This window comes from Euleptes europaea, chromosome 4 (genome assembly GCF_029931775.1).
Source record: "Euleptes europaea isolate rEulEur1 chromosome 4, rEulEur1.hap1, whole genome shotgun sequence".
NCBI lineage: Eukaryota > Metazoa > Chordata > Lepidosauria > Squamata > Sphaerodactylidae > Euleptes > Euleptes europaea.
The window spans coordinates 59392589-59416101 of record NC_079315.1 but is presented as its reverse complement, the minus strand read 5'-3'; the positions used below and the strand labels follow the sequence as shown (position 1 = coordinate 59416101).

Below are 23513 nucleotides of genomic sequence, written 5' to 3'. Positions count from 1 at the left end.
ACTTAGGGGAGAAGAGTGCTCTGCAGTAGCAGAAGCACAGGGGCACCTTGATCACCCTGAAGGTACATGGTTGATGTTTTGTTAACCAGTCTACAGTTTCAGGAAAAGAACACATATGCTTCCTATTTTTAGAGTATGTCCAAATTAAAAATAAATTGAAAAGACACGTTTTTCTCTTCCACATGGGGGACAGGATTTCGTGGTTTCCCCATTGCTTGTACAGCTGCAAATGAAGTACTGCAACCATAGGGCCTCAACATGGCACATTTCCCTGAAGTTTCTTTGCCCTAACCACCTGGAAGTGGCCACCCCCCTCCCCCTGGGCTACTAGGACTTCTGCACACAATTTTTTTTAAAATGGCGTTAGGATATTATTATATTGATATAGCATTGTAAAATAGATGTAGCATGTTTTCTGAATTCCCAGTTTTCTTTTCTTTTTTTAAAGCAAACCTTTATCCCTTACCTGGATAGCCCAAGCTATCCCAATTTAGTCATATTTTGGAAGCTAAGCTGGGTTGGCTTTGGTCAGTATTTGGATGGGAGACCAAGGTATACCAGGGTTGTAATGTAGAGACAGGTAATGGCAGCCCACCTCTGATTGTCTCTTGCCTTGAAAACCTCATGAGGGGTCGCCATAGGTCAGCTGTAGCTTGATGGCAAAAAAGAAAAAAATCTCTAGCCTCTTCCATTGTGAAGATATGCCTTTTTCCTTATATCTCCTTATATACAATATTCCAATACCGATTTCTTTAAAAATAAAAAGCCCTCTGCTGGCAGGGGGTGGAAATGCTTGTCATGGGGACAGGGTCAGGGCAAATGGCTGCCATGTGGTCCAGAAAATCCAAATTTACCTACCCACACAGCTGCCATCTAGGCTTTACTTTCCCAAACTTCAGAGCAAAGCAGGCTTGATAAAACCTGGGGATACCTCCGGAGGTGTATGAATGCACCATGATACTGTGAGGAAGCAGGGGAAAAAACCCTGCTTTCTAAAAGCATTTAACTCAGGGCAAGTAACCAGTGTGGAAGAACCCTTTGAGAAGCCTAGCTTCTTGCCTTCAGAGGGATGTGTGCATGAGACTGGTACAGGGAGGGTGGAAAGCAAAGGGATAGGGGTAGTCTCAGAGCTGGGTTATCTCAACCTGCACTGTCCAGCCAGTGCAAAAGTCCAGCTATTTGTTCCATTCCAGGGATGTCTATATAAAGGCCTATTCCAGAGGGAGGCAACCAAGCAGCCTCCCTCCAATCATATATGGTTATCAAATTTGAGGTAAGCAGTGGGGTATGTTTTAGTTACCCTTCTCTGATTATAATATAGTACTAATATGGCTGGAAATTGGCCTCATCTTAGAATTTCCCTATACCCATCAACAACGAGTGGCTCCTAAAAATAAGCACAGATAAATCAGGGCTAATTTCTCAACTATGTGCTGATCAGAAGTGCTAAATAGAAATTCTAAGCATTTGGTGTTGTCTTATTTTATTTTTTTAAAAATGTTTGTTTCATGACTATATTAACAATATAAAACTGAAATTGTTTCAGAGATCTCTGCGTATTTTAGAGCTGGCTCTTCGGTAACATACAATTTTCAAGAGTCATATACCTTGGCTAAGAACTCAAGTTCTCATGCGGCTTCATTCCATCCTGATATGCCACTAACTAGAGAAGCTATCTCATTTACCTTTCGAACCACATGGGGTCCAAGCTTACTTCTTTATGTAAGCTCCTTCTATAAGGAGTATCTTTCAATTATTCTTGCCAAAAATGGTGAGTATGTAATTTGTAAGGATTTATCAAAGGTACCATTGCGATCAATGTTAATGTTTATAATACTTTCAATTAGCAAGCTACTTTCCAATCCTTATCTTGTTTATTTTATTGTTAAATTCCCTTGTTATCAAAAGAGAAACTAGCTTAAGAATTGCTTCTTACAGTACAGCTTCATACATTCAGGTCTGTGGGGTGTATGAAGATGAGTATTCATAATATGGAAATGGCCTCATTAGTTTCTTTAAAGCAGGTGAATGCTATGTATATTGGTGAAAAAGCAAGACTGAAGCATAATTATTTTCATGTCCAGAAACCTGCAAATCTTACAGAGTGGCACCTCCAACTTGCTGAAGTCTAGGAAGAGGCCTGCTTCATGCCCCTTCATTTGCCCCCCAAAACACCCTGGGAATGCCCCCTGGGATGCCGGAATGCCCCCCAGAATGCCAGTGCGGGGTTTTGTGCTGGTGTGATGCTGGTGGAAGGCCCAGCTGGTGTCCCTGGATGGCCCTGCCATGGCAGTGCTGGGAGACTGGCATCCAGGCCTCCCCGCCGTCGTTGGGGCACTCACGGTGGCATAAGTAGCCTGGGCGCCAGCATGGGGGGGCCCAATGCCGGCACAGCCCCTTCATGGCTCCTGAGGACTTTCGTCCTTGGAAGTCAGGAATGGGTTGTTAGTGAGAATTCATGTGTGACAGACAAAGAATCCTGAATGCCCAACTAGAGCCATGGTGCAAACGTTCAAGTAGAGAAACTTCGTAATCAACTATCTGAATCACTCCAATGTTGTATTTAAGCAATGAATAACAGTTAAGTCCTTGTTTAACCCTGTGGACTGCATATGTATGGTTTCAAGAAAAGAAACACACAAGCATGCATATTTAAGATCTTGGTATATATGGATGTGAATAAATGGTGGCAGTGTGTGACTGAAGAAGTATTGGAGTCCCGGCATTGGAGTTTGTGAGAGGTGATTGGTAAAGGGGATTGGGCTACTCTGTCTGGTGGCGGCTGTATGAATGGGAGAGAGGACCTGGTAAGTAAAAGGTTGGGGTTTTCTATATATTTAAAAGAGACAAGATGGGTGGCAAACTGTGACTGCCTAACCTACCTGTAGCCCTGAACCTGTGTGATAGTGATTGTGGAGGCTGGTAGGGTCTGTGAGTAGGGAGTCACAGCATGGTTTAGTTTAACTGTGGTTAGTTTGTGAAACCAGGATTTAGTTTGCAAATGATCACTCAAACACCAGTTTGTCTCAATAAATGCTGGTTTCATTGCCTTTGCTCTGTAGCTGGGAGGATAGTGTCGGGACAGAAGCCAGGATGTAAAACCATAGCTAAGACTAACTGTGATTAATAAACCAACTTCAAACCATGATTCTCATTCTGGTTTGATAGACCTAAACTAACAGTAGTTAATGGAGTGGCTAGTGTTCAGATTAACCACATATAGTTTAATTAAACAATGTTTTTTCTTGGTATCTATGACTGAGCCTGTAAGCATTTGATGAAGAGTTCACAAATATAGATTAGATTCTGTTGTTGTGCCCCAGCACACATCTCTGCCTAGCAGTCTCCCTATCTGAGCTGACTGAATTGATCATGGCATTGGTGTCGGAGGTCCTCAGATTTCAGAGGATTTCAATATACGCTCCTTGGTCTAATGAATTCAGAATGTTATAGTCTACATGATGAACATAAGATTGTCTCAATTTATTTCCAAACAAACAGACAGGAAGAAATGCTATTTGTAGAGATAATACCCCCCCTTGGATGGCACTGGGGGTGGGGTGGGGTGGGGCGGGAGGGCCTGGGAGGCCGGCGGGAGGGCGACCTGGGGCAGGGGCCCTGCGCTCTAAAATGGCGGCCGCCATTTTAGAGCGCAGCATTGCCGGTAAAGGGAATTTCTTATTGACCCTCGGCTTATACGCGGGTCAATAAGAAATTCTCTTTTCTGGCCTCAAATCTGGGGGGTCGACTTATACTCGGGTCGGCTTATACCCGAGTATATACGGTATTTGAAATTGGGCTGCTGCCTGGTACAACTGAACAATTGTAATAGTTTTCTTCCTTTATTTTATTTTATGATAGTGTTCCCATCTCTTCTGTGATTTTAAGATGTTCTTTTAGAAAAATGAAATGCCATTCTCCAATAGCATTTTGAATGTATTTCAGAAAACAAAAATATTATATAGCTATTGTATGTGCAACTGTCTTGAAACTAAAATATCATTTTCTCGATTCCTTCAGGAAGTTTACAGATCAGGTACAAGCTAGATAGTCATCAAGATCCTGAAGTCTTTACCATTAATTTTAAAAGCTTGGCCGATGGGCAGCTTCACCGTGTGAAGATTAACAGACAGGAAGAAATGCTATTTGTGGAGGTAATGCAAAAAACTTAGATTGTCCTCAAAGAGGACAAGCCCCAAAGCAAACTAAAATAAATACATGCAATATACCATGGGCTCGTGCATATATTTCTTTTTAAACAACAACAGCAAAACACACCAGGCTCCCACTGTGCAGGAAGAATCTTGTTTAAGTGGAGTCTTTGAAGTTCACCTTTTCCCATTTAAACAGGTCAAATTCTCTTTCACATTTCTTTATAGGTAAAGGTCCCCTGTGCAAACAGCAGGTCATTCCTGACCCATGGGGTGACGTCACATCTTGATGTTTCCTTGGCAAACTTTGTTTGCGGGGTGGTTTGCCGGTACCTTCCCCAGTCATCTTCCCTTTACCCCCAGCAAGCTGGGTACTCATTTTACCGACCTCGGAAGGATGGAAGGCTGAGTCAACCTCGATCTGGCTACCTGAAACCGACTTCTGTAGGGATCAAACTCAGGTCGTGAGCAGAGTTTGGACTGCAGTACTGCAGCTTAACACTCTGTGCCATGGGGCTCTTACATTTCTTTATAAAAACAGCAAAATAATTCCAGTTTTTGTCAGCCTACTAACAAATATCTATGACGATGAACAGACAATAGTAAAACAGTGGGGTATATAGCAGTATGAGTTAGTTTCCAGCATTGAGAACTGAAAATCAGTCAAAGAAGGGGAAAGACTCACTGTGGAGGGGGGAAAGTTATTTTGCTCTATTTTCATAATGTTACGTTTCCTTTATAGTCAAGGTGAACATGCTCTTAAACTATTATTTCAGGATTGTAATGAAGAGGCCAGTTAGGGAAAGCAACACTTTTTATAAGCAGTAATATGATGCTCCCTTTCTCCTTCTTTGTGCCTTTCTAAAGGTTACAGTTACGTTATATAAATGATATGTATGCCTGTGCATACATGTTGGTTATTTTCTCTCTCTTGTACTTAGCAATTCCTGGGCAAAATAATTGGACAAGTCAAAAAATAGGGTATTCTGATTTTTAAAATTTGAATTGAATTAGCAATTAATGGATATGTGCCAATGCAGCAGCTATCTGCTTTAGCACTTGCACTGAGGAATTAAAGATGTGTAGGTACAATATCAGCACATAACTTTGCAATGTTATCAGTTTAAATTATGACCAGAAGACCATTTTAAGGGGCAAGAAATTTTCTCTTGAAATAAGCTGGCTAAATTTATATATCTCATTCATTCATTCATTCATTCATTCATTCATTCTTTCATTCATTCATTCATTTTGATGGCATACCAATTCTGCATCTGCCCCTGAAAGTAGACTGAAACACACTAGTCCTTTATTGTCGAAGGCTAGTCCTTTCCTTGTGGTATTTAGTATGCTTTGGCACACAGTTTGGTACATGAAATTTTAGGGATTTTTTGTTCTAGTTAATTTCACTCCTGAGGATTTTTTTTTTAATGGTATTTGACAGTTTTAGTAAGTGAGGACAGAATGTTGTTCAAAGAAAAAGAGATTTTTAAAATTATATTAAATGACAAACTACCTGTGCAGATCAGGTAGTGTTAGCATTCCACTGTCGACATTTGGGTGATTCTGTAAAACTAACTCCACATCTCTGAAGATAATTCACAGTGGGTAGCCATGTAAGTTTCACATGTGCACCAAATCCTATTATGTGCACTTAGCTGTTTTTTATTACAGTGCATTCCTGAGCTTGTGGTGTGAGGGGACGGTGGGGAGGAGGTGCCGCTGCAGGGCCTCCTAAGCAGTTCCCCACATGCTGAAAACATTTTAAAAGCCTTTTTGTAGCTTTTTAAGTTTTAAATGGGGTTTTTCGCCCCATAGAGTATAGCAAGCTGTGCCTGCTAAAAAGCAGGCTCAGCAACGCCATTCTCGGCACCAGCGTCCGGGCCTGAAAGGGGACAAGAGGCTGCCTAATGGCAGTCCCGCCCATCGGAATGGCTCCCGGGACGCCTTAACACCCCCTGGAATGCCAACATGGGCCTTTACGCCAGTGGAATATTGGCAGAAGGCCCCATTGGCATTCTGGGGCAGTGCTGCCATAGCGGCATCCAGAGACTGGTGTCCGAGCCTCCACACCGGTGCTGGGGCCACTAACACTGGCATAAGTAGCCCAGACGCCGGCATGGAGGGCCCCAATGTCAGCACAGTGCCTTCCTGGCTTCCTAAGGGTTTTCGCCCTTAAAGGTCAGGAATGCTCTATTAGAGTTGGAGAGTGTATATGTACATTTTATGACATTTATTATGAAAGAAAATATAGATTGATTGTACCTGGTTTTTAAATGTATTACTACTTCTACTTACTCAAGAGGAATTTGCACTTCTACTAGGATTAATGAAAAGATACCCAGAAAATGCTTTTATGCCACCTTGTTACACAGTTTTCTGAAGAGACTACATATCTAAATGCTGTAGCATTGAAAAGATAATATTGTACAAATGCCACAATCGAAAAATATATAGAGCCATGAGCTGATGATGCACGTATATATACTGTCATCAACGTTTGAAGGCAAGCAATGTATGTAATGACACAAGACTCTTGTAGCATAATATTTGTTTTAATTTTAAGGTTCATTCTGAGATAATTGAGATCTTTTATTAAAACATTTCATGTGGCTTGCAATTATACTGTACTTACAAATGAATAAAAAGGATCTATCTGCACAGATTATGATAAGAACTATTTATTGCTTAAACACAGAATTGAGGTATGTACTAAGTGGTTTGTAAAACAGGTATCTGTATTTTAACCAATGGCACAATATTTGTGCTGCTTTCTTAAATAGTATGATGCTATTAAGTAGGTTTTTCTTGTTGTTCCCCTGCCTCTATTTGACCTTTTCCTTATGCTACACATTCCCACTGAACTTTCTCCTATTATTCTACTTTTTGTGTCTTGCTGAACAATTGTGAAGGTTAACCAGAATGAAAGGATGAGATTCAGATTGTCTTCAGATACACAGTTCAATGCAATCAAATCTCTCATACTTGGCAAGATCTTAGGTAAGTACAGTTCTGCACTTTCCCCCTCAAAACATGAATCATAAATGTCATCTCATCATGTAAAAAATAACCTAATCTTGTTGAAAAATATTTCTTTTTAGCATTTGATTAGGCAGTGAATGACAATCAAGGTGTAAGCTTCATTCTTGTCAGAGTGCATTGATAATCACTGGTAAGTGCTTCTAGCAAGATGAGCAAGTGGATTCCATTAAAAATAATTTCATACTTATCTTTTCCGTTTGGCAATCAGACATAATGAAACATGGCATTTTCAATAAAATCGAACAAAGGAAAGGCTAAATCACACTCAAATCATAGGTAAAGACAATGAATTAGTTACTAATCAGTTGCCTAAACTGCAAATGTTCCTTCTTTTTAAACAATGCAGAATTGAGAATGTCGTCACAGATGTTTGGTGTTCAAATGGATTAATCTGTTGATGGTGATCAAGGATTTGATTCAACAGGATCCATCACAATCATATCACATTAGTGTGATGTTCTCTTGCAATAAGAACAGTCAAAGTGCATCATGGCTCCTCCTAATGCATATGCATTGGGAAAGGATGGATTTGTCTCTGACACATGCTATAGACCATAAATACAAATGAGTTTGTACTAAGTTTATAAACTGTGATGCAACTTTAATGTTCTTCACTTAATATTATCTAGAGTTCCCTAATGATCAACTAAGAATCAAAGTATGTTATGACAGTGGGAGAATGAATGGTAAGATGATTGGCTTGATATAAATTGATGCAGTAACCTTGTTCTGGATGATGCTGGTCAGGCCTCTATCAGATACAGGTGTACACTTAAGAAACCCTAGTCATCTAGTTAGCTTACCTATACCAGATCATTTAACTCCTAGCCAGAGGTACACCTCAGTCATGCTATAAATTCATTCTGGGTATAGTACAAAAGTACTATAGTACAAAAAGTACTATAGTACAAAAGTACTATTGGAGAATCTCTGCTTCCATTCTAAGATTTTTATTAAACATAAATATTATGTTCTTTAGACTAAATCCACAAAGCACTATACCATCCATCAATCATTGTTACATAGATAATTAAAGGAGAGCAATTACATGAGTCCATAGAATTTTCTTACCCCAAAAATAAGCAGGTCACAGGTAAGGAACCCTTGATCAGTACAACTCTTGATCAGTACAACTTCCCATATTTATAGGATTTTAAAAGCATCTCCTAACAATAGCTAAGGGTGAAAACGCATGGTCACTTTAGCCTCCTTTACTCCCTGGGTGAATCCTGGCTGAAACAGGGAATAAAGGAGGCTAAAGCGACCGTGCATTTTCGCCCCAACTGTCCCACTTGATAAGGGCCACATTCTTGGCTAACTCTTTATCTTATAACTTCAAACACCAGACAAGGTTATTTATACTTAAAATGTCTTCTGAAAATGTATAAACTATGTTAGTTCATTCTCACTACTTTTCATCTTAAAGTCTAATTAAAAGTAATGATTACATGTTTCTCATACATATGAATATCTTTTGGGCTTTAACCAATGCTCCCATCCTTGAATCGTATCTTCATTTCTGCAAAATTGGACATTCTTGCAATTCTCAGTTGCTTCTACACCTGGGCCACAACAAATTGTATCTATTGATAATGTGTTACACAATGTGTAATCTACACAAGGCCATATAATTGTTACCACTTCATATACTTCTTACTGATTTTTAAGCCTATTCTATTCTCGGTCTTTGGGGCCCTTTCTTGGCATGCTTCCCTGAGAAGCCAGGTTTCTTATGTTTATATGTGCTGCAACATCCTCTACGATCTGTTTGGTCAAGTCCAGCAACTGTTCCTCTATAGTTCTGGCCATATCTGTAACAACCTGCCAGAAGCTTCATTGACTTATACTTGAGACATGCTACAAAATTTTCCATGGGATGAAAAACCAATGAATTGGATATTGTGAAAGTTACTGGTACTTAAATGAAGTAGCTTTTTGTTGTTGTTATTCTCCTTTCTAAATATAGATTCTGATAGCAGTTTTGGTCTGTGTATCCTCTGTCAAACTACCAAAATTCAGCATGAAGTGACTAGGCCATCTTGAGTGGACAGCTACTCATTTCAATAATATTGGCAGTCCTCTTGTGCTTGGTCCTGCATTGGTACTTCTCCACTTGATCAAAATTTAATATGGGAGTATCAAAAATGTCTTTTATGTATAGCCATTAGTAGATAACATACACATTCGATCCATACGCAAAAACATAAGCAAAAACTCAGACAACATTGATTTGAGGCATTATGATGCGTATGAAATTCTCTTCGGGTGAATTCTTTTAAAATCTGTGGGTTCTAAGTTGCCTGATCTAATTTTTGAAGTGACACTGATGCTGTAGGGGTCTGAAATTTTCCTTTTGTAAATTTCATGTTTTGTTCAAATTGCTGGGCATTCATAGTTTCCCACAGTTTTCAGTTTGCAGCTTGTTTTGTTTCTTTGTAGATTACTGATGAGCACGCACCCCTGAATACATGCATATTCATTCTGTCACATCAATGAATAACAAGTCAATAGACAATTCAATTTATCAAAATTTTCAGTGCTTGCTTCCTAAGGGCCAAAACCTGGTCCACAGCACCCAGATCCACACTCACAGGCACATGCAAACAAAATCTGACTCTGGATCTGTAACCACAGCTCTGTGTTCTAGCAACCCATCAGCAAATGTGGCAATATGGACTATGGATGGAGTACAAAACTTTCCTTATTCTATCTACTCTTTTGCAGTTCATCTTCTAGAGCCCTCTGTTTATAGTAAACATTAGGATTGTAAGAGCGCAATCCTAAGGGAGGGCTGAATTGGCTTAGGAGCCGACATGACTCTGCACCAGTATAAGTGGCCATTTATCCCATGATAATGGGCACTTACACTGGCATGGTGGGCATTTCCGCCAGTGTCTGGGTGCCATGGAGCTTCACCGGCCTCCCCTGCCAGCGAAGCCTCCCACCAGCATCTAGGGCTGTCAAAAAAAAAAAAAAATTTTGGTACAGTTCGGATTCGGCCGAATTTTGCCCTTGTGGGTTCGGTACGTGCTGAAGTCCGAACTCCCCCACTTCGGATCCGTTCAATTCGGCAGGAATTCAAAGTTCGGGAAAAAAATCGGCCGAATAAAGCCATTAAAAACACAATCGCGCCTTTCCGCGGCTCTGGGGGCGGCATTTTTTAAGGTGGAGGTCCCAAACTTTCAGGGTAGCTTGGAGGGACCCTCCTTGCAAGAACCCCCAAGTTTGGTTAAGATTGGACCAGGGGGTCCGGAGTTATGGGGCCCGAAAGGGGTCCCCCCATCCACCCATAGGAAAGAACAGAAGCTGGCTGCTATTCATGCAATGGGCGGGGGGGACCCCTTCCGGGCCCCATAACTCCGGACCCCCTGACCCAATTCTCACCAAACTTGGGGGTTATTGCAAGAAGAGTCCCCCCAAGCTACCCTGAAAGTTTGGGACCCCCACCTCAAAAAATGCCCCCTCCAGAGCCGTGGGAAAAACGTCCCTATGCCTGCTGGTGCTGAGAGATTTCTCATGAAGCTTGTTTCCTATGCGGTTAACCACAGACGCCCAAAGTGTTAACCCCTCATGGGAAGTAGGTTAATGAGAAATCTCCCAGCATAGGCAGGCATAGGGAGGTTTTTCCCACGGCTCTGGGGGAGGGCATTTTTTGAGGTGGGGGTCCCAAACTTTCAGGTTAGCTTGGTGGGACACTCCTTGCAAGAACCCCCGTGTTTGGTGAGGATTGGGTTGGAGGGGGCTGGAAGGGGGCTTGCCCCCTTCTCCATAAAAACCAATGCAAAACTTTTGACTTAGGGCTTAGGGCTATCCATGGCTACTAGTCAAAGTGAATACTAGTCATGATGCATATCTATAATCTCCAGGGTCAGAGAGGTTTTGCCTTGGATTTGCCACTCTCTAGATGCACATTCCCCCCAGCCAAATTCTCAAAACTCAACAATAAGCCCCCATGCAGATTTTGGAGAATCTGGCTGGGAAAATGTGCACCTGGAGAGTGGCAAATCCAAGGCAAAACCTCCCCTGCTTAAATGACCAAGAGGTTTACCTCCCTCACCCAAGCCTGGGTGCTACCCTACCTAATAACTAGTGCACCCTTAAACAAAGTTAACAACCAACATCAGAATTCACAAACAAGGCAGCTACCTTGAAGCAGATGGATCTCCCCTGCAAGCAGGAATCACACAGGTGAGGCGGCGCAACACTCTAGGAACCCAAGCTAACTTCAACCAAAGTACACTGGATCCCCCCCCCCGCGGGCAGAGACTCACACTGACCCACTTAACTCCAGCCAAAGTTGGCAACCACAAACAACAGCAGGAATAACACTCCCACAAAGGCAAGCCCACCCCAACCAGAACAGGTAATCCCCCCCAACCAGAAATCACAGCGTACACACACAGATCAACAACCCAAACATCAAATTTAACATAAAGAGCCCCAAACCAGGCCAAGCTTAACAGAGACTCAGTCAGTAAAAGCCTATGCCAACTCCAGGCCACAGCAGGAATTAGAAAGCCAAACTTGGGAACAGTAGCACAGGCCAGAAATCACAGCCCGCACACACAGAGCAACAAACCAAACACCAAATTTAAAATAAAGAGACCCAGGCAGAAGCCTGGGGCTTGCCCCAAATAAATACAGCAGAATCTGCTCCCCTACCCCAAGTTATAAAGAAAAGCCCCAAATTAAGTAAAATGATAGGGTCAAACTGTGGATGTCTTCTTCTCTTCTCTTCCACGTCCAGGGACCACCACGAAGCAGGCAGGCACAGTCAGGGAATTATAATCCAGTTAGATAGATCCAATTCCAGCAGGCAGGTTCACCTCAGGATCCCAAGAGGAGCACTCACAGCAGCCAGCACCAGCTGGATAGAGGTCTATAAAATTGTGCATGGTGCAGGGAGAGTGGACAGGGAAAAGTTTTTCTCCCTCTCTCATAAAAACTAGGACATGGGGTCATCCGCTGAAGCTGGAGGCTGAGAGATTCAAAATTGATAAAAGGAAGTATTTCTTCACACAGTGCACAGTTAAATTATGAAACTCCCTGCCACAAGCTGTGGTGATGGCTGCCAACTTGGAAGGCTTTAAGAGTGGAGTGAACATGTTCATGGAGGAGAGGAATATTCATGTCTACTAGTCAAAATGGATTCTAGTCATGCTTCCTAGAGGCATGAATATACACTGTGCAAGAACTGAAGGAGATCCTTCCAGATCCATTGCAGTCAATGTAGGATCGATTTTGAAGCTCGCTTAAACCACTCTTTTTTAAAAAACAACAACAACTTTTAAAACCTTTAAAATGACTATTCACTGTCCTGATGCAAAAGGAGAAATTCCCACCCCACTGCACTCGCCTGCTCATTGTTTGCATGTGTGTGTTAAGTGCCGTCAAGTTGCTTCCGACTCATGGCGACCCTATGGCCATTTATTCATGGAAAGTTTTGCATTGGAGTTGTCACTCTCTAGATGCACATTTTCCCCATCTGAATTCTCAAAACTCTGCACGGCGGCTTATTGTTGAGTTTGGAGAATATGGATGGGGGGGAAAGTGCATCTAAAGAGTGGCAACTCTGATGCAAAACCTTCCATGAATGAAAGTCCTCCAAAATGTCCCATCTTTGACAGCCCTGCTCAGATCTTGCAAACGGAGGGCCGTGGCTTCTGTGGCCCCCGCAGGCGGCAGGATCGCTCGGGAGATTGGAGGGGGGATTGGAAGAGGGAAGGGCAGGCGATCCTCCTGGCCCCAGCTGACAGGATCACCCGGGAGATTGGAGGGGGGATTGGAGGGGGGGTAGGGCAGGCGATCCTCCTGGCCCCAGCTGACAGGATCACCCGGGAGATTGGAGGGGGGATTGCAGGGGGGGGAAGGGCAGGTGAGGCGATCCTCCTGCCCCCAGCTGACAGGATCACTTGGGAGATTGGAGGGGGGGATTGGAGGGGGGAAGGGCAGGTGATCCTCCTGGCCCCAGCTGACAGGATCACCCGGGAGATTGGAGGGGGGATTGCAGGGGGGGAAGGGCAGGCGATCCACTGCAGATCCCTCGCCTGTCTTCCCGGGACTCCCAGGAAGGCAAGCGGGGGGTTGGCAAGCTCCTCTGCTCTGCCTGGACAGGCAAAGCAGAGGGGTTTAAAGACCCCTCGCCTGTCTTCTCGGGACTCCCAGGAAGGCGAGCGGGGGGTTGGCAAGCTCCTCTGCTCTGCCTGGACAGGCAAAGCAGAGGGGTTTAAAGACCCCTCGCCTGTCTTCTCGGGACTCCCAGGAAGGCGAGCGGGGGGTTGGCAAGCTCCTCTGCTCTGCCTGGACAGGCAAAGCAGAGGGGTTTAAAGACCCCTCGCCTGTCTTCCCGGGACTCCCAGGAAGGCGAGCGGGGGGTTGGCAAGCTCCTCTGCTCTGCCTGGACAGGCAAAGCAGAGGGGTTTAAAGACCCCACGACTGTCTTCCCGGGACTCCCTTTAAACAGGGACTCCCGGGGCCCTTTAAACAGATCTGCGCCTCCCAGCTGGGAGGCGCAGATCTGTTTAAAGGGGTATGAGGAACAGATATGTGCCTCCCCGGTGGGAGGCACAGACCTGTTTAAAGCCCCCCCTGCCTTCATGGAAGCCCCATGAAGGCACCAGGGTGGCGGCGGCAGGGCCGAATCTGCTGAATTTATTCACCGAACCCCCGAATTCGGCGAATTCGGCTCCCCGGTTTCCTGCCTTTTTTGAGTTCAGTTCGTCCGAACGGAAAAACAGCCGAATCAGGGGAAATTCGGCTGATTTTCAGTTCGGGCCGAACCGAATTGACAGCCCTACCAGCATCCACCTGGCGCATATCCCTGCACCGGCGTTCCGGGAGGCATTCCCCGGGCAGTTCTGGGGGCAGAGTGCCATGGCAGCTTCCTAACCCCTTTCAGGCCAGGAACACCCCCTTTGCCCTTACTGTGAGCTACACCACTTTTTTAGGTGGCATAGCCCCATGAAATGCTATGGAACAGTTCCACAGGGCTCGCCAGTCAGGGCAGCATTCTGGCTTTGGTGGAGGAGCTGGATCCTGCTATGGAGGTGGGCTGTAACACATGCTGTTTCTGACTTTTGAAAGAGTTTGTGACAAAGATATGTTACCACTTTAATGTTAGCAAGCATTCAAAATCTTTGTGTGGAGGAGAACTGTACTAATCACTTGAACAAGGTGCAAGGTGGGAGCTATAGTTGGATAGGGGAAAGTCATTTATGAAAGAACAGATAAAACTATTCTAATTAGAACAGATTATATTATTAATATTGCACCAAGCATATATAATCTTAACACATTATTTGATGGAAATAAAAGACTTGAACAATAATATGAATTTCCATGGAATGGAATAAGCTAAAAGTAGATTGAACCAAAACATAGATATAATGCGTCACATGTTTGATACATACAGTCACATTGCATTTTACATTTCTGTTCTAGAATTTACTTATCTGAAATTTGGCACAGACTTCCAAAATAAGCTTCTCTGATCACTTGGATCATTGAAATATGAAGGCACAGGAGTATGAATAATCTGAAAGAGTCTTCCATAGCAAAGATGGCATCATATTGGTTACTCAGTGACACATGAGAAATACTTGTTTTCTCTTGCAAAACTAAAAGAGAAATACTCCTAATATCAGTTTGAATAACTGTTTACTATTGGTTTGAAATGAAGCCATTATTCATGAATAAGCATATATTTCACAATGGCATTGTCATAGTGCTATTTTTGTTGGGGTAACTTAACAATCACTTAACTGTTGTATTATTATTGTCATTATATAATTACATTTCATATATTTCTTTTTGGACAATATTGTCTTGACTAAAGACTATGTTGAGTAAACTATAAAACGTTTATTCAATGCTGAGCCATTCTGGTTGTTCAAAGTACATACTGGATCCAGACTGAACAGGGAATTCAAGGGAAGTAATTAAATTCAATTTTATATCCCTATCTGTTCAATCTGTATGCAGAGCAGTCATAAAGAAAACAGGATTAGATATAATGAAGGAGGAGTGAAAATTGGTAGAAGGAAAATTAACAATTTGAGATATGCAGATGACACCACATTACTAACAGAAAATAGTGAAAACTTGAAACGACTCCTGATGAAGATAACAGCTAAGATTGAGAAGACAAAAGTAATGACTACAGGGGAATTATACAACTTTTAAGGTTGACGATGAATAAATTGAAATTGTTCAAGATTTTCTGTTCCTTAATCATCAGGTGACAGAGAACTTAAGTCTCAGTATATGAATGAATATGAACTTCTATCAGTGTTATTCATATACATGATCTCAGCAAAACTGAAAAGGGCATTCAAACAAAATGGATCAGTGTAAAAGCAGCTTTTAGACTGCAGAGGTGACCCAACTGAGCTACATACAATAATTTTCAGAAGTCTAGGAGCCAGAACACCTGCGTGTTACGCATGCAAGCAAAAATAAAGGCATATTTGGGTTCCCTCTTTCAGATGCCCGACTAGTATCTGCACAGATTGTTCGCATCTCTCCTACTCTACAGTAGGTAGGTAAACTGCTGTTAGTCCCCACAGAGGAAAAAAGACACACATTATACAGATAGCTGTATTAGATAATAGCAGCTTCAGATAAATGCTAAGATCAGAGTTAGCAATTTATATTGAAACCTCTTCAGCTCCCCCATAAAGACTATTAAATGAAATCAAAAGACACTGGGAGATCCAATGATAGATTTTTCCATATCACAATAGTTTGGCTTTTAGCAATCCTGTGTGTGTGTGTACACTTCAGTTGTAATGATAAAAATGAAAATTTCTTCTTCCAAAGTGCTCATCCTAAACATATAACTAATGTGCTGTGTCCCACGCTTCATGGCACAGCATTAAATGCCCTTTACTGAAACACAAGGTTGACATATGGCAGTACAGTAGACCAAAGATTTTTCCGTTACAGCCCATTCCTGAGGGGAAGGGCTAAGCCGATGGCTGGAGGCGCCTCCACCTCCAAAGCAGGATTCACTGAAGCCAAAATGCTGCCCTCACCATCGAGCCCTGTGGAACTGCTCCATAGGGTTCCATGGGAATACTCCACCTAAAAAGGTGGCGTACATCAAGGTGCGGGCAAAGGAAGCATTCCCAGCCTTAAAGGGCTTAGGAAAACTCCTAAAGGCAGCTCCTCTCCTGGACCGCTCCATGAACGCCCCCTGGGAAGACAGCGCACAGACATGAACCATCAGGATGCCGGCAGGAGGTTGAGCCGGCATCCCAGGGCTGCACTGCCATGGCAGCGCAGGGAGGGCGGCATGAGAGGACTGACGCTGGTGTCCACACCAGTCTTGCCAATGCAAGAGGCACAAACACCAACGCAGGCCCCTACAGTCCTCCTAAGGACTTTTACCCCTCAAGGTCAGGAATGGGCTGTTAGTGTGACAGGTGTCAGCAACTCTCAAAAACAGCCATCAATAGTTACATGTTCCCCAGTTGAACAATCCCTTTGCATAGTAAACATATGGCACACTGGAGGTATGATGTCACCTATGGCATCTGTAATGCCAGAAGCTTGCTGAAGTCTGTCCAGCAGTTGGATTCGGAGGCTTATGGAGGCTGTTGGAGTATTAAATATTCCAGCAGTAAGATACATGCATTGGTGAAAGCCCCCTTTTGAACCTGAAGCCATTTAGGCACAATCATCTGAAAATTAAAACATACAAAATAACAAAATGATGCCTTTTGTTATCTTGCAAGGAAATGTGCCTCCCGCAGGCTTATCTTTTGTGCAGTGAATATTACATGCATTATACTTCACAAGCTAGAGTAACTTTAGCCACATGACAGGAATTGTACCTAATTCTTATCTGAATCTTTTTATAAAGATACAATGTCAATTAACTACTCCATGAAAAAATTGCATCCAAACAAAATTTGTATCATTATTGAGAAAGTAGTATTTATTTTTTATCATTCATCTTTCTTTTTACTGATTGGTGTTCCAAAGGGTATGTAATTATATAGAACCTATAACTGTCTCACCAGCATCCAACATAATGCAGATGTTTGTTTTGAATCATGCAAAGACTTACTGATAAAAAAATGAATCTGACATTTCACCATAACCTAGCATAATCCGTACCTGACAAGTTAAAATAGAGCTCTGTGTGCCATTATCCTGTAGATATGAACAAATTAGCATACAGCTGTTTACTAAAACAATAGCAGTGATTATCATTACCAGGAAGGCATTGGCTCAAATATATTCTAGAATATTTGCTAGTCCAGATATAGTGATAGATTGTATGCTAAGAAATGGATTTGACTTTATGAAATAATGCTTTTTGTTATCTTGCTAGGAAATGTGCCTCCCGCAGGCTTATCTTTTGTGCAGTGAATATTACATGCCTTATACCTCACAAGCTAGAGTAACTTTAGCCACATGATTTTCTCACAGTTCAAAATGGGGGAAATACCCCCTTATTGAATGGTTTCATGTGAAGAGTATACATTTGATTGAAAAAAATCAGATCTAGAAATCTATACAAGTAAAATCATTTTTTCATTGTGAAATCAGAAGAGATTTGGAGTAGATGGAGATAATATTCGTAGCTTTTGTACACTCTATGGTAGTTAATGTATTCACGATTAGGATTATTTTCCATGAAAATCTGATCATTATTACAGGATATGTAGTAGTTTGAGTTTTATATTTTTGCTTTGAAATTTGCTGTAGTTTAAAAAAATGCATCCCTCAGTAGGCTAGCAGCTGTCATTCATAATATATTTTACAAAAATATGGAATAGATTTGACTATATTTTCATTAAAGGCAGACAAAAATGGAATATAGCAAATTTGCACATGTTGCCAGAGCACATACTCTGAGGAATACAGGTTAATTATTCAATTATTCTTCTGTCTCTTTGTTTTGTACATTTGCTCGATGATTAATTGTGTTCTGTTTCTTTTGATTAGTGGAGAATAGCGATGTAGACCCAGATACTCTGAAGGCGGGCTCCCAGGGATTTATTGGATGTCTTTCTTCGGTGCAATTCAACCATATTGCTCCTTTGAAGGCTGCACTGTACGATTCCAGCTCAGCTCCAGTTACTGTAAAGGGACATTTCACTGAATCCAAGTGTGGCACTTTAACAAGTGTTGACTCGACAGCAAGTGAAACAACTCATTCATTTGCAGGTAGCCAGCATATGGGTGTCATTTGTTCTACTGTCTGTGATAGAATGCACAAAAAGGCTCACGATGTCAGCATTGTAATGTTACCTAGCAGGGTCAAGGATAGTATGCAGAGGTATTGGGTTCTTCTAACATGCCCCCCAAAAAACCTTTGCCTTTTCCCCTCTAAATGTTTTCTGTGTCTTATTAAGTAACACACTGTGCAATTATTAAAAAAAAAACCTTTGACCTAGATAGCATTGCATGGACAATATTCTTTATGTATCTTTATTTATGACTGCGTACAGTAAAAAACTTTGCTGTTCAGCACTCTTGAGGATGGAGGCTGACTGTCAGAAATGCATGTACTACCCTAAGATGCAGGAGTATTGTGACTGAGGGGGTGGAGCTTGCCCCTGGGTGATGCTGGTTAACTGAACATCCTGGATAATCAAGTGCCTTATAACAAATCTTGTACTGTAATAACACACAATATGTTGTCCTTAACCATGTATGTGCATTTCTTGAGAACTCTTGTGTCTGCTTGTCTTTTTTGTTTCTGCTACAGATCATTCAGGACCAATAGATGAGGGGAAACCTTTAGCTAATGCACTAACGAATGACTCTGCAATTATTGGAGGTAATTGGGACTATAACAGCCCTGCTGGTACTATTTTAAAATAGATTTTAATCTTGAAGCAAAGTGAATGGGTGCAAAAGCACCAGTATACACAACTATATTTTAGGAACAAATGCAATTTTTTCAATAATCATTGCCACCAGCATTTTCCCCCCCAAAAAAATGAAACTGAGACTGCTAAAATAATGTTAGGCAATTTTAATTGTGTAATGCAACAAAATTTAAAATCTTACCAGATTTCTTAGGGAATGCAGGAAGTCTTGAAGAAAGAAAATGTCTTGTCTCATTAGTCCTAAAACTTTTCCATAACATGGAGCATGTCTGAGAAAGGTCCAGGAATGCTTTATACCATACAAGGAAGTGAGCATGTGTTAGTGAGTTCAGGAAGTGTTTTTGTGCTTCCAGGTACTTTACTGGATCCAATAAAAGGATCATGTATCTTCCGAGTTTTAGTCTTCTTCCAGGCATCCTTTCTGACCTGGGAAAGTGTATTCCTGGAGACACAGGACCCATAGGGGTAATAGTAGGATTGCCAGGTCCCTCTTTGCCACTGGTGGGAGGTTTTTGGGGTGGAGCCTGAAGAGGGTGGGGTTTGGGGAGGGAAGGGACTTCAATGCCATAGAGTCCAATTGCCAAAGTGGCCATTTTCTCCAGGTGAACCGATCTCTATTGACTGGAGATCAGTTGTAATAGCAGGAGATCTCCAGCTATTACCTGGAGGTTGGAAACCTAGGTAATTGTCACATGGGTCAGAAGGCTGCATTGAGAAGGATCTGCAATTGCTCCCTTCTTCCTCTTCCTTCTAGGGCTGTCGATTCGGTTTGTCCTGAACCGAAAAACACCCGAATTTCCCCCAATTCGGCAGTTTTTAGTTCGGGACGAACCGAACTCAAAAAAAGGTGGGAAATGAATTCGCCGACTTTGGGGTGTTTGGTGAATAAATTCGGCAGATTCGGGGTTCGCCCCCCCGCGCCTTCATGGGGCTTCCCTGAAGGTGCGCGGGGGGGCCTTTAAACAGATCTGCGCCTTCCAGCTGTCTCTCCTTCAGTGTTACTCCTCTGAAGATGCCTGCCACAGCTGCTGGCGAAACGTCAGGAAAGAAAATACCAAGACCACGGTCACACAGCCCGGATAACCTACAAGAACCAATGAACTCTGACCATGAAAACCTTCGACGATAGGGTAGATAATTCGGTAAATTTCAGGTTTGGGTGTATTGAGCCCGATTTATTTATTTATGTAAACTCATAATAAGCTGAATACCCATACTGGCAAATAGGGGTATTCCGCTTATTTCCAGGTTTACCAAAAAAAACTTCGGGCCCATTATAGACTATGGGGATTTTTCCCCCGAAGCTCCCGTGGTGGCATTTTTGGAGGTAGAGTCACCAAATTTGCAGCATGGCTGCAAGGGACTCTCCTTAGATGGTCACCCAGGTTTGGTGAACTTTGGGACAGGGGTCAGCAAAGGGGTCACCCTCATCCTCCAGGCATTTGGATGCCAAGCTGTCCATTGGTTTTCAGGTTCAGAAGTTCAGCCTTGCTGAGGACTAGCGGAAAGAGCTGATTGCCAGGCTGGTGCCTCAAAGTCTGGGGGCTCCCTTCATATATGGGGCACATAGCATGATGTCCTTGCAAATTAGCTTCCAAACAGAGGGAAAAGGCTTAAATGGCACAGAAAACATTTCTTTTGGTGGCAAATGACACCCTGTGAACAGTTTTTTATTATAGTCATCAAAAATCTGATTTCAAGAGATGGTCACAGTGCAGGGAAATGAAGCCACTACTCGGGGTGACCTTCAGTTTGAGAGCAGGTTTTTTTTTGGGGGGGGGTGATATTGGAGCCAGCTGAACTCATGATCAAGGCAGCTCTTGTGAAGAAGATTACTCATCCGTGTGGGTGAGAGGAGTCTTCAGAAGCCTAGTTAGCAGCTGTAGAAGCTGGCCTTTTTTAGTTGGAGGGTATACCCCTCCAGACAGGACTGAGTGAGCCCTGTCTTTTAAATATGCTGGATGGAGATCATCCCACCACATAGCTGGTCAGACTAAGTTGGCTCCGATTACATGATCACTACCAACTATGGGGCCCTAACAAAACCAGTCAAAAGATAGAAAAATGGGAGAAAGCACAGAGCCATGCATCTGAGCAAAGGAGAGTAGCTGAACCCGAAAAAGCAAAATATCTAGTGATAAACTAGAAGTATAGTCATGGATATGAGATGCTTGAACAAGATTGGGAAGACTGGTCAGATTCCATTTATTCCCACTTTTAAGAACCATTGTTTTAAGGCAATTCAGAATGAATGACGAGAAGTCAAGTATATATGGGAACTCAGCGTTCTCAAGAGGATTGTAGTTTCTGTGACTAGCATACATGCCAGTATAAATCTGTAAGCTTCAGTGATTATTTTAAGGAGTTGTTCCATGAGACCCAGGTTTCCTGATGGCATTGTTTTCCCTTGGGAACAAGGGTGGAGAAAAATCATTCTTCTCCACTACAAATAGTTTTTCTACACTATAATTTATCCATCTAATTTCCATTGATTTTTTTAAGAAAGAAAAGAAGCCAGATGTATCCTTGATAACCTCTAGTTAACTTCTGAATAGGTTTCTTTTGTAAGGCCACTAGAGACTGCACAGATAAGTGACGAACAAAGGAATTTAGTGGAATCAAACTACCAATTCCCACTGTGGGCTCAGCACTTAGAATTGAAAAAGGTTAAAAGAATGTTGTGCTCAAATAGGAACATGTGCTCACCTACACAGCTGCTGTTGCTGCTGAAATAATAGTATCTTCCACTCATCAGGCACCTCATTAAGGGCTTATTATCTTCATTAATAACTATCTTAACTCAGCCTGAACAACAGTTGATCAAAACTGTTCTTTGTGTTTAACTAGTAGGCCATTCCTTGCATTTACATGACTGACAACCCAATCCTAGAACCCCAGGACTCTTAGTCAGCATCCTTTGCTCACTCTGCAGAGATGAGAAAAGTACGGTATATAAATGCTCTTATGCCAAATTGCAAGGGCCATAGCAATTGTACTGAAGTCTTTCCATCTAAGTGTGTATGAAATTTTACGGATCTACCTGCATGGAGGTTTAGTCACCCCCATTTGGAATTGCACTGGCCATCTCAAATACTTTCTTATAAAATAGTCATGAGAAAACAAAAAGAGCCTTCATAACGGAGATAAAAGAGTATATCTATAAAGACTTCTATTATAAAGACTTCTATGAGGCAAGGGCCTATGTATTAATTATATAGTTCTCAGCAGACTCTTTGAGAAAAGCTAAAAATATTAGATGACTTAGATGGTATATAATATGACACCTGTCATATTGTGTAACAATTTTGGAACAACACTTTCAACTACTTCAGATGTTAGTCAGCTCGCAAACTTTTGCTCTGTATGGTACAGATACCCTTTGGGACAAATATATTGGACTCAAGTACCTTAAGTGATATATCCAATGACAGGGGTTAAGCTGAAATTTGATATGTTAATGTTAGTTTTAAATTGCATTGACAATAATGTCGAAAGGCTTATTGCAAAATCTTTTCTCCACAGAAAAAAATGTTTTAGCAAGACATTGAAAATCTACTTTATGTCCCAGGAGAATGGGATGTCTATTGAAAGTTCTTGAGATTGCAGAAAAGGAAAGGCTAACAGATATAGTGCATTGAACAGTTGAAAAGCTAGTTTCCATTTGACTGGAGAAAAAATTGAACGTTTTATTATATCCTGAAATTTGCACTGTATTGCTGTTGTATTTAACAGTCATATGTTTGTATAAAAATGCCATAAAGTATTGGGCAAAAATGGGATCACAAGAGACAGCCCTGCTAGATCAGTCCAAGTCTCAATTTAGTACAGCAACCAGTTTCCAACAGTGGCCAGATGCTAGAAACGCCAGTGGAATGCATGAGAACCACAGCCCTCTCCACTACAGCTGGAGTATTCAGAAATAAAACGTCCACATGCAGATTCCACTACAGTATAAGTAGCTGTTGATAGAGCAATCTTCCTTTTTCCAGCCATCTGAAACACTACTTCTTGCTACTCCGTCCTGTAGTAATGAAATCTGTAAGGCTATGTATTGTGAAAATAATTATTTTTTCTTGAATCTGCTACTGTACCTATCAACTTCATAGAGGGAGAAAAGAGGGAGAAAAATGTTCTACCTAGCCACGTACTTTCTCCACACCATACATAATTTCTTATCATTTTCCCAATTAGATTGTTAATGAACAAAGACCCAAACACTTTAGCCTCCAAAGAAGTGGTTTCCAAGCACTGACCATTCTAGTTATCCTCCTCTGCCACACTTTCAACTCTGCAATGTTACTTTTAATGACCAAAGCTCTGTACACTGGGCTGGATTCTATGAAACACTAATGGGAGATGCTGGTGGAGGTGGATTTTTCCTGTCTACCTGTTCTCACAGCACCCTCTCCCTACTTCCATAAGTGGAGTCCTCATAATGCCATTGGCAGATCAGGTGGAAGAGACCATTTTGCCCAGT

At 42.0% G+C, this 23513-nt stretch overlaps 1 protein-coding gene across 1 annotated transcript in view; it reads left to right on the top strand.

Annotated features, from left to right (window-relative positions):
- CNTNAP4 (contactin associated protein family member 4) overlaps positions 1-23513 on the top strand; it is a 283814-nt gene that overhangs the window by 257513 nt on the left and 2788 nt on the right. The window contains exons 19-23 of the mRNA XM_056848494.1: positions 1547-1771; positions 4021-4154; positions 7064-7151; positions 18147-18368; positions 18913-18984. Coding sequence (XP_056704472.1) covers positions 1547-1771; positions 4021-4154; positions 7064-7151; positions 18147-18368; positions 18913-18984 — 741 coding nt within the window. The remainder of the gene's footprint in view (positions 1-1546; positions 1772-4020; positions 4155-7063; positions 7152-18146; positions 18369-18912; positions 18985-23513) is intronic.